The sequence below is a fragment of the Aegilops tauschii genome, chromosome 5, assembly GCF_002575655.3.
Source record: "Aegilops tauschii subsp. strangulata cultivar AL8/78 chromosome 5, Aet v6.0, whole genome shotgun sequence".
Lineage (NCBI taxonomy): Eukaryota > Viridiplantae > Streptophyta > Magnoliopsida > Poales > Poaceae > Aegilops > Aegilops tauschii.
Genome location: NC_053039.3, coordinates 186,825,226 through 186,836,837, shown reverse-complemented (window position 1 = coordinate 186,836,837; position 11,612 = coordinate 186,825,226). Strand labels below are relative to the sequence as shown.

At 47.9% G+C, this 11,612-nt stretch overlaps 1 protein-coding gene across 2 annotated transcripts; it reads right to left on the bottom strand.

Moving 5' to 3' along the window:
- Positions 1 to 6,234: 6,234 nt before the first annotated feature.
- Positions 6,235 to 10,273, bottom strand: LOC109770388 (serine/threonine-protein kinase D6PK). 2 transcript variants are annotated; one of them, XM_020329090.4, is made up of 3 exons: positions 10,027 to 10,273; positions 7,721 to 9,443; positions 6,235 to 7,257 (listed from the first exon to the last, which is right to left on the bottom strand). In XM_020329090.4, exons 2-3 carry the CDS (start codon positions 9,244 to 9,246, stop codon positions 6,426 to 6,428), a joined length of 2,358 nt encoding a protein of 785 aa, XP_020184679.1. In that variant the 5' UTR covers positions 9,247 to 9,443; positions 10,027 to 10,273; the 3' UTR covers positions 6,235 to 6,425. The 2 variants fall into 2 exon arrangements, with proteins under 2 accessions (XP_020184679.1, XP_020184678.1); XM_020329089.4 differs by having other exon boundaries at positions 10,023 to 10,247.
- Positions 10,274 to 11,612: the final 1,339 nt, after the last annotated feature.

Sequence of the window (11,612 nt, the reverse complement as noted above, 5' to 3'; positions counted from 1 at the left end):
AATCTTGCATTCATGCCAACTTCTATTTTCTCAGACCAAGCGCATTTTTGCGAATCCAGGAAGATTATCCGCGTGTCAAACTTCTTCCCCAACACCTCCTTTCTTCTCCTTCTCCTCTTTGTTATTTCCTGTTTCTTAGAAAATAAGAGAGAGAGAGAGAGAGAGAGAGAGAGAGAGAAGAGAGAGCCCAGCCGCCAGGCCTCTCGCCACTTCCCTCTCTACTGGGCCGGCCTCTAAGACCCATCCCTAGGCCCAGCCGCGCTCCAGCTCCAACCCTAGCCCGATCGATCCCATCTCTCGTCCTCTCCACTCTCTCCCTCTCGTTCCCTTGCCGCCGCCACACACACAGGAGAAGAGCTCTTCTCCTTGATCCCTCCTTCCTCATGGCGCCTTCCATCGCGTGTCCCACCAGAGCAGCCGGCCTCCCCGCCTCTGGCAACTGCCGCCGCCCGTCGCGCCATCTTCGGCGTCGTCGCCTCGCCATGGCACCGTGCCCGCGCCATCGCTTCTCTGCCTCGTCTGGAGCTCCAAGTCCGCCGGCCACCGGAGCCGCTACCGGTTGCCGCCCCATTGCCGCTCCATGCTTCGTCGTCCCTGCGTGTTTCATCACCTCCGACCGCCAGGATCCTCCAGCCAAGCCGCCAAGGCCCTGCTCTGTCGTCTGTCACTCCGTCGACCCCGCCGCTCCCCTTGGCCTCCTGCAGCTGCCTGTTTCCGGCCATCCCCATGGCTCGAGGAGCCCGAGCCTCTATCTACTGCTCTCGCCCTGAGCCCCCTGCATCCGCCATCTCCAGTCGCTCCCGTCCGCAACTCCTTCTCCACGCCCCGGTCACGAACCTCCAAGACCACCACTGCAACTGTGCATCGCGAGGTTGCTTCACTGGACACCAAGTACCACGACCATCTCGTTCCATTTCATCACCGTCAAGGCCGAGAGGACGACGAGGACCGCCAAGTTCGTCTACCGCCGTCAAGTGAACGACTACCATCATTCCAAGACCCAAACGACTGTGGCGACATGAACATCTAAGAACCGTGTTCAGCTATCGTTTCCTACCTAGAAGGACTATCGTCGACGTGCATTTCGCCCCGAAGGACTTGGATGCGACAAGTTCCTCTCCGGACGTGTACAACTACCGTCGCCGTGTATGATTACTTCCCATGATGACCCGTGAACGTCTACTTCGACTACCGTCGCGAGAACAACTACTTCCACTACGGCCCATGGACCACTACTTCCTTCGACGAACTTGATCCGTTCCGAAGATGCATGCTTCAAAGGTATAACCGCCGAGATGACCTTCCGAAAACGAATGTTTGCGATGCATTAGATGCACCCTATGTTTGCATCGTGTCCGAGTTGTCATTGCACGTTCCTCCTTGTTCGCCATGCCGTCGACCCGTGGGAACCCGGTACCGGGATCACCCCACCATCTCTAGCAAGTTCCGCACATCCGCTCACTTGCTTCTTTTGCACCGATATCTCAATGAGCTACCGGAACCGATATGTTGCCGTGGCATCATTTTCGGATTCGTTGCCGTGGCACCCCTTTCTTCCACCACGGTGACAAATGCTTCATAACATGCTTATGTCAATATTTTCTTTAAATTGCATAAGACTTGCATATGTCATCCGCATCATGTTAACAACATTTAAAATTGTTGTTTGCTTTAAATTGCTAAATGCACATGAGGATTTTCCGGAATTGTTGGTTGTTGTTCCGGCCTCATTTAAACTTGCCTAAATAGATAGTTTTATTATGCTTCACCTCTTGCCATGTTTAACTTGTTTTGCTCATATCTTCTAGGCCGTAACTCTGAACTAAATGAACTTTATATGTAACTTGACTAGAATTTCGTGTAGATCATCATGGTGCATTTTAACTTGCTGTTTAACCACTTCAACTTAAGGTTTGTTCAGATCTGGACCAATTTCGAAATTTGCATATGAGGACTTACCGGATTTGTTATATGTTGTTTCCGGCCTCATTTAAACTTGCTTTGATGTGTTGCTCCTGTATGCATCATCTCTTGCCATGAGTAGCATCATATAGCCTTTTGTCATGCATCGTGCTTGGTTGTGCATCATGTCATGTTTATGTGTTGTGTGTTTACCTTGTTGCTTGCTTCTTTCCGGTTGTGCTTCTTCTCGGTAATTCCTGTTTCGTTGCGTTCGTGAGGATCCGTTCGACTACGCTTGGTTCGTCTTCGTGGCTTCATCTTCTTCATGGACTCGTTCTTCTTCCTAGCGGGATTTCAGGCAAGATGACCGTCACCTTGGATCTCATTACTATCATTGCTATGCTAGTTGCTTCGTTCTATCGCTATGCTGCGCCACCTATCACTTGCTCTTCAAGCCTCCCAAATTGACATGAACCTTTAACCTTTGTCACTCTTCCTAGAGAACCATTGTTTGGCTATGTTACTGCTTTGCTCAGCCCCTCTTATAGCGTTGCTAGTTGCAGGTGAAGATGAAGATTGCTCCATGTTGGATTATGTTTATGTTGGGATATCACAATATCTCTTATTTTATTAATGCATCTATATACTTGGTAAAGGGTGGAAGGCTCGGCCTTATGCCTGGTGTTTTGTTCCACTCTTGCCGCCCTAGTTTCCGTCATACCGGTGTTATGTTCCTCGATTTTGCGTCCCTTACGCGGTTGGGTGATTTATGGGACCCCCTTGACAGTTCGCTTTGAATAAAACTCTTCCAGCAAGGCCCAACCTTGGTTTTACATTTGCCTCACCTAGCCTTTTTCCCTTGGGAGTCGCGCTCCCGAGGGTCATCTTTATTTTAACCCCCCCCGGGCCAGTGCTTCTCTAAGTGCTGGTCCGAACTGAGTAGACTGCGGGGCCCCCTTGTGGAAACTCGAGGTCTGGTTTTACTCGTAGGATGTCTCATCCGGTGTTGCCTTGAGAACGAGATATGTGCAGCTCCTATCGGGATTGTCGGCACATCGGGCGGCTTTGCTGGTCTTGTTTTACCATTGTCGAAATGTCTTGTAAACCGGGATTTTGAGACTGATCGGGTCTTCCCGGGAGAACGAATATCCCTCGTTGACCGTGAGAGCTTATAATGGGCTAAGTTGGGACACCCCTGCAGGGTATTATCTTTCGAAAGCCGTGCCCGCGGTTATGTGGCAGATGGGATTTTGTTAATGTCCGGTTGTAGAGTACTTGACACGACTTAATTAAAACGCATCAACCGCGTGTGTAGCCGCGATGGTCTCTTCTCGGCGGAGTCCGGGAAGTGAACACGGTTTCTGGGTTATGTTTGACGTAAGTAGGAATTCAGGATCACCTCTTGATCATTGCTAGTTTCACGACCGTTCCATTGCTTCTCTTCTCGCTCTTATTTGCGTAAGTTAGCCACCATACATTGCTTAGTCGCTGCTGCAACCTCACCACTTATCCTTTTCCATACCCTTTAAGCTTTGCTAGTCTTGATACCCATGGTAATGGGATTACTGAGTCCTCGTGGCTCACAGATTACTACAACACCAGTTGCAGGTACAGGTTTTGCGATGATCATGACGTGAGAGCGATGTTACTTGTTTTGGAGTTCTTCTTCTGCTTCTTCTTCGATCAGGGGATAGGTTCTAGGTCGGCAGCCTGGGCTAGCAGGGTGGATGTCGTTTGAGTTTCTATTTGTGTTTCATCCGTAGTCGGATGTTGCTCTTTTGTATGATGTATTGATGTATTCTTGCGGCATCTGTATGCCTTGTATGTATCCCCATCTATTATGTAATGTTGATGTAATGATATCCACCTTGCAAAAGCGTTCCAATATGCGGGTCTATCCTTGGTGGGACCTTCGGGTTCCTCTCGGATAGGGTCGCATATTGGGCGTGACACGATCGCAGCTCCTGGTGTGGGTGGGCTCAACATCACACGCCAGCGCTCATAGATCCCGGTGTGGGTGGTTGTAGCTTCTCCACTCACCAGATGATGGTATCGCAGGGGTAGCCGGGTGCAGGTCCCGCTATGGCCGACGCCATAACCCATCCCAGCATCCTGGCTGCCGGTCGCAGCTTTGCTGGAGCACGGTCGCAGCATCGCCATGCGCTGCCACTACATCCCCATCTCCCCTGGCGTCGCCGCAGCTTGCGGCCACGCGGTTGCAGCTCGCGACCACCACCATTGTAGCACGTGGTAACCGCATTTGGAGCAACCAAGCGCACGTTCATAGCATCCCAGTCATCGTGGTCACCGCATTGTAGCACCCCTCGTCGCTTGTAGCACCTTGTCACCGTGCTTGCGCCGCCCACCCTGTGAGGTTCGTAGCACCCCTTGTCGCTGCCTGCCCGGAGCTCGCGCGCCATGGACCCATGTCACAGCAGCTTCAAAGAACCCATGAGGAGATCGGGAGAGGCTGCACAGGAGCAACACGCCATGGAGAAGTTAGTCACGCGTGATGAGAGGGTGAAGCGCATGGAGCTGTTGGAGACGTTGCAAGGGAGATGGGCAGAGCGCTGCTTGGAAGTCCGTAAGGAGTGGTTTGCTCACGGAAGAAAAGAGGACTAATAGGATATGTGTGATGAGATAAGGTTAAGATAGGGGACGGGCGGTGTGTGGCCTCTCAGACAAGGACATGCGTCCCCATAGGAAGCTTTGCATGGTAAGTTGGATCAATGTTAATCCAACACATGGCGTGCGGTCGGTGTAATTGCTTGGCCTGACGACCAGCCGGCAATGTTTCCCTATTCAACTGGATGCTATAAAGTGAGCTGCATCAACAGTGTTATAGGATAATACCTTCTCAAGGCTTTCATGGCCATCATTTTCTTTGTACAGATTACCCTAAAAAAAGAAATTTTCTTTGTATAGATTTCCATGAATAAAGCAAAAAAAGGTAAGTGCGTTAAGTTTTTCAACTTTCAGATCTGCGCTGAAGTTGAGTTGTTCAGTTATGGACATAATTAAAGGGTCGTACATAGACCAGAATGCCATGATTAGGAGACGCTACATCATAGTTTCCGATTAGGTGTCTCGTCTCGATCGATATGATTATGTTTAACTAAGTAAACATTTCTTATATTCCCTCAAAATAAAATAAAAAGTAAACCTTCCTGTATTATTCGCGTGAATGATACCTTTGTCTCTGACATGTCTCGAAAAACCTACTCTTTTCTTTTAGGGAATGCCGTTGCCGTTTCGGTTACTTTGTGGTTAGGTGTGGACCCTAATCATCACCTCTGAAACAAAGGTGTTAACCCTAATCATGGCATTGTCGGTCATGTTATAGCTTCCAAATGACCAAATCCACAAGCAATCGTCATTGCCATGGCGTTGAGGCTCCTTTGACATGGCGATTAGTAGCAGCAGAAGGTACAATGCTAGGTGTGTAAGGAGATGTTTTGTAAAATAAATCAATTTTTTAACATATGTGTTTATCTATCTCTATAGAAAGGATGCCTAATTAAACATCTACCCTCTACAAATAAATACCCAGTGCTTATAAATACTGGTTTACTTTTATGAACACCTTACATTGTACTCCCTTAAACTAATATAAGAGCGTTTAGATCACTAATGTAATGGTCTAAACGCTCTTATATTAGTTTACGGATGGAGTACAAGGCATAACCCTCACCGAGCATTAGGAATGAGTTTTGAGTTCAAAATCACATGTTCCCGCATCTTCTCGAAATATGACGCATCATAAATCGTGCAAACTCCAGAACTGATTTAAGATTTCAGTTGTCCAACCCCAGTTGTTACATCTCCATGTTTCTGGATCCAACACCACATGTGGTTGGCGCACAAGCATATGAATGATTTGATCATAGGGCCCCATGGAGGGGCGATGCCTTGGACAATAGGATCCTAGGGAGGAACAAGACAAAGATACACATTGCAGGGAGTACAGATAATTTGATTGTTTTTGTGATCATTCTCGTGGCTGCTTCTTCATTGGAAAATCAGTTTACTGCACCAAGAAACCCTACTTCATTCTTAGAAAAAACCTACTCCCTATGTTCACTTTTGTAAGGCGTTTTAGACATTTAACGGAGGGAGTATATGGAGTAAGAAAAATGATGTCTTTGTAAGAGTTCCTTTCACAGAAGTCCAAGTCTTGTAGGTGAAACATCAGTGCTTGCATGCATTATTGCGCCCATTTGAGAGGAAAGGTAATCACCCTCTTGCCCTTAGCAGAAACAGTGGATCTGCATGCTCCTCCAAGTATTCGGCTGCACAATAGGAAGAGATCACTAGATCAACTGGAGCCTCCAATAGACGCAACGGCAATGATGCCATGGGCTCTGATTTTTCCTTTCAATTAAGAAAAGTGATCTATTCACAGAATATAGCAGCAACTGAGCATACAAGAATCTACCATGTACAGACAGCCCCAACATTTACCTACTCAACAGAAAAATTGTAGACTATCGGCAGAAATTGTGCTAAACTGTACCAAGACCTCACTAGAAAACTTCAAACTCCAGCTCCTCGGCGCTCCTGAAGTCCAGACATTTGCCTTCTTTCTTCTTCCGCACCGTCGCAAGAGTCACGACATCGCAAGGCCGTGTCTCTGGTGGGGCAGCAGATCGTATCAAGGCCCAGTTCAACCCTTCAAAGAAAGGGTGCTGCTTGATTTCAGCTGCTCCTCTCAACGTTCCCAGCCTGTTCTCCGGCTCCTTGACTAGCAATCCTCTGATGAGATCCTTTGCATTGCTGCTGACAACCGGGTTATCCGGGAATCGGAGATTCTGGGAAACAACATTTGCCAATGTTTCATCATTCCCAGGACCTCTGAAGGGTGTCCTACCATACACAAGTTCATAAAGAAACACACCAAACGTCCACCAGTCAACAGCACTCCCGTGACCATCTCCTTTGATGATTTCTGGTGCAAGATACTCATGTGTGCCAACAAAGGAATTGGAGCGTGCTTCTGTAGGCTCTACAACAAGTTGAGGCAGCCCCTTCAGGGAAGATTTAGGCTTCCTAGGCTTCGGTACCCAGGGGCGTGGCCTGAAACAAGACGTTTGGGCACAAGAGGGCTGGAGGCACGACGAGTTGATGCAGTAGCTCTCTGCACAAGGGCTTGTAAGCTTCTTTGGTTGGTGATTCGCTGCTACCGAGGATGACCGGAGGAGCACGGCGCTAACAGAGCACCTTAGCGAGAGATCAAAATCTGATAGCATGATGTGACCATCATCGCGGACGAGGATATTCTCTGGCTTAAGATCACGGTATATGACTCCCAGCATGTGAAGATATTCCAGCGCAAGGAGAACTTCTGCAACATAAAACCTGCAAATCAATGATTTTATTAGTACAAACAGATGGCGACTACACAAGTGCAAAACAGAGTTATTACAACATAGAAAAACCGTACGATGATGTTACTAAATACGCCTCTCCAAAGTGGCACCCTTAAAGTTGAAAAGTACACTCATAGATGAAATGATAATAGATCAGTCTTGTTAGAATGGCATGATGTGTTTAGGCTGTAACTCTGAAGAGAGCTAAATGATTATGTTTGCAGATTTTATAATGCATAATAAGCAGGAAATTTGGAACATCAAAAACTACTGTCATAAACCGAGCCAACATGCAGTAGTGCAATGGTAGCTCGGTCAGAGATTGTAATCACCAGGTGAGTTTAGATTAGCAAACTGATTACTTTGAGTAAAGAAAATAAATGCACAATCATGCAGGCGTCTGTAATACTGAATGTTCATGTGTGAAGTTCTAAGTACTCAATGAAATGTACCTCGCAGATGGCTCTGGGAAGCTTCTACCGGGTTGTCTTTGACGAAGAACGTGCAAATCACCACCCGGACAGTACTCCATGACTAAGCATGAGAGATTGTCTGTCGTAAAATGGGCATAAAGAGTAGGAAGAAAAGGATGATCCAGCATTTCTAGTATCTCTCTCTCAGCCTGTGCTCGTAGCATCTTTCTCCTACTAATCAGGTACTCAATATCCATAACCTTCAAAGCAAACAAGCAATCTGAATGAACCAATTCTGCAAGATACACAGTCCCGATATCCCCACATCCAAGCCTCTTCAGAAGCCTAAAGTTGTCGAGTCCTAAGGGTCCCTGTTGCAACGCCAACTGGCGAATGGTTATCCAACAGAGATCCTTCACCATATGGGGCCTGTTGTTATAGCCACATAAGCCAAATTGGCTCTCATCGCTGATACTAGTGCTACATCCATACTCACTAATGCTGCTCTTCGAATTCTGGGAGCACTCACCTCTTTCCAATGTTAGCCATTCAGACGACCTCTCATCAGATTTTTCTGGTCCTGGATTTATCTCCCCTTCTGCACAGCTGGTGGGATTACTAATGCTGGACGCCGAAGAGGAGCTGGTTGATACATGGGAAATGGATTCCTTTGAAGAGCAGAATTTAGTACTATTGGAAGAATTACCAAGTGAAGGTTGTTCTTCTTTCATTTTACTCTTACTGCTGGTTTTGCATCGAAAAACTGGCTTCACGAGCCGGGATGTTGTGATGGGTTTGATCAATATGGGGATTCTGGATGGACTATCATCAGTAGCCGCAGAAACTTGTTTATGCGTTTTTCCATTTTGCACAATGGAGCTCTCACTTTCTACAGGGTCACCACTGATGACATCTTGGATCCTGACCTTTTGTATATCAGTTGAGGTAGAAGATGCAGAATGGATGGAGGTGACTGCACTTCCATCAGCTGTCTCAAAATCACAGTCTTCACTAAAGCCACTTGTTCCTCTAGATAGATTCTTACTAATCTTTTCTGGAGTGATTGATATCTCAATCAAGTTCTTTTTATCATCATGCACAAGGCTTCCATCACTGCTCTGAACCATCAAGGAGGCATAAAGCCTGTGGATAGTACCTGCTTCAGATGAACTCGATGACCCAGGCGACATCGACAACCTCTTCATTGCAGCCATTTCTGACGCCTGGGAAATGCAATGCCTTCTCAGTGCCTGCTTCATATTGACAGGTTTGGAGCATATCCCAGGGACTGCAATTTGAGATGACCCTGACCTAGGTGTCTTTTGAGCATGCTTCAACAAAGAATCTGCCCCGGCCTGGCCGGGGCTAAGTGCTCGACGGTAAGTCCTGCTATCAATCGCCTTAAGAAGCTGGTCGAGCTCATCTTCCACAGGATGACCACGACGTCTTCCATCTTTCTCCTCAGTTTTCACATTGATATGCAGCACGCTGGAGCCACTAACGGGCGCATTACCCAAGTCTTCGTTGGACTCAACTATCTCAGAGCTGCAACCGGACGACCCCATCACCCTCCTAGTTGAGAAATTTCAACAGACAGAGACAGTATGCCAGCTTATCTTAGCCCACCGCCGGCAAAGGCATCGAAGGCAGGCAGGTCAAACTATTGCAATTGTGCCTTTTAGGGAGACGTCATCCAAGATGGAAGCCTCCGGAGCTCAGAGACTCAGCCAAAAAACAACCTTTTTTCTCGCCACTGACCACCCTGCAAAGATCCAGGGTTAGTGATCGAGACATGGCAATAGCAACATTTCTCGAAACTACTAATAAATTATTAAAGAAAAGGAGAAATCTAAAGGTAACTGATAAGAGTCCACGAAGTACACCAAATGCAATCAGAAGTGTTCCTGTCACAACTGGGAAGCTTAGGTAGCTCAAATCAAGAGCTCTTCGCTAAAATCTTGGGAGAAGAGGGCAAGATTCCCATCCCAACAAGAGGCTATTTTACTATCTCTCACACATTTCAGCTCAATTCTCCCAGCAGATGCAACGCAAGCGACAACCGGGAATAAAAATTTGCGAGAACGGGGGCACCTAAACCAGCGAAATTTCGGGAGGGAGGGGAAAAATAACAACTTTTTGCGTTCCAGGCAGGAGCACACGAAGCTGGCTTCCAGATCCAGCGCTGGTGGAACTCCTGCGAGGCCACATTCCGCAGGAGCCTCCACGAGCTCGACAGCAACAGCAAATTTTGCGGTTAATTCGTCCGCAGCCGCGGATAGCTCGAGAGGAGCCGGATTTGGGATCAGAGAAGTAGCTCCAGAGCAGAGACGACGACGCTTACCTACCAGGAAAAATGCCAGTCCGGATCTCCAAGCTGCGACCAGGATCCGAGCGATCGGCGGGCTCCAGGGAAGCGAGCTATGGCGTGAACTAATCTTGGGAACGGCGGCCTCGGGAAGGTAGGGAGGGAGAGGAGAGCAGAAAGGTGAAGGGGTTGCTTCCCACGAAGACGAATCGACCTAAAAGGGACCAAGTAAGGGGTCACCTGATCGTCCCTGCAGCGAACACGGAGTGCACGTCCGTGTGTCCGCCATGGTTTGCGCTGCCGCTGACGGTTAAACAAAGATACCTGCCGCCGAAAGGTTTCCACCGAGTGGTTGGAGAGTCATTCTGACCGTGTGATTGGAAGCGCCGTATTTCTTTCTTGTTCATTTTTTCCTTTGACGGAGGAAGCGCCGTATTTCGTTGGATCAGTTGCCACGGAGCGAGTACAAATCAACAATACAAAATATTTATGAACAAACAATACAAAAACAAATTGAGACTTTCGGGAAAAGGAGGATGATAGGCGCCGGCGCCAGATGCGTGACGTCCTAGCCGTCAGATCAGGCTTCGCTTCTTTCCTCGATGACCCCTTTTGTTTTTGTGAGCTACTCGCTGAATTCCACTCGCTCACGCCATGAATTGAGGTAGATCGAGCTACGAATTTGAATTCGGTAGAGGATTACCACCCAGCCACCCACACCTCTATCCGTTACAAGCCAACCGGCCTCAGCCTAGGGATGGCAATGGGGCCCATACCCGCCAAACTCATGGGGATTTCATCTATTAGGGGGTGGGGATGGGCGAAAAACATCCCCATGGGGATATTTACAAAACTAATTTATTCCCCATAGGGTACAACGGGGATGGGGACGATATCCTATTCCCCAGACCCAATACCCATCGGGGACCCGGTTAGTAAGTGTGACACAACGGTCAACCTTAAAATATTCACAAACAAACTTGCGAAAACAAAAAAAAAAGCTCTGAAAAAAACCTTAAACCTATCTCACGTCATCACCTCAGCTGCCACCATGACCAAGAAGTAAGTACGACCTAGATAGGCATTAGCAGGACAAGCACAACACCATTTATGTATGTTGATTATAGGGTGTCATATTATGTATATGAGTATTTATTTATGGGGATGGGACCCTAATGAGGCCCCGTTCCCCAGTGGGGCATGGGTATGGGGAAATTTCATCCCCAGTCATGTAAACGGGGATGGGGATGGGATGATAGGGAATAGATGGGGATGGAGATGTTGTAGGTATCCCCATAGGGGATTGTCCCCATTGCCATCCCTACCTCAGCCGTCCAAATCCTAGCCGAAAGACAGCGAGAGGGAGGAGATGTCTATTTATCGTTACACCCGATCAACGGGCCCAGTTCAGGCCTGCAAGCCACTGGGGAAGGTTCTTGGGCCGGGAAGACTTGGGCCGAAGCTCTGGTTCGGCCCCTGGCTCCGTCTTGTCTGTAGGGGATCGTAGCAGAAATCAAAAAATTTCTACGCATCACCAAGATCCATCTATGGAGTTTACTAGCAACGAGAAGGAAGGAGTGCATCTACATACCCTTTTAGATCGCGAGCGGAAGCGTTCAAGTGAAC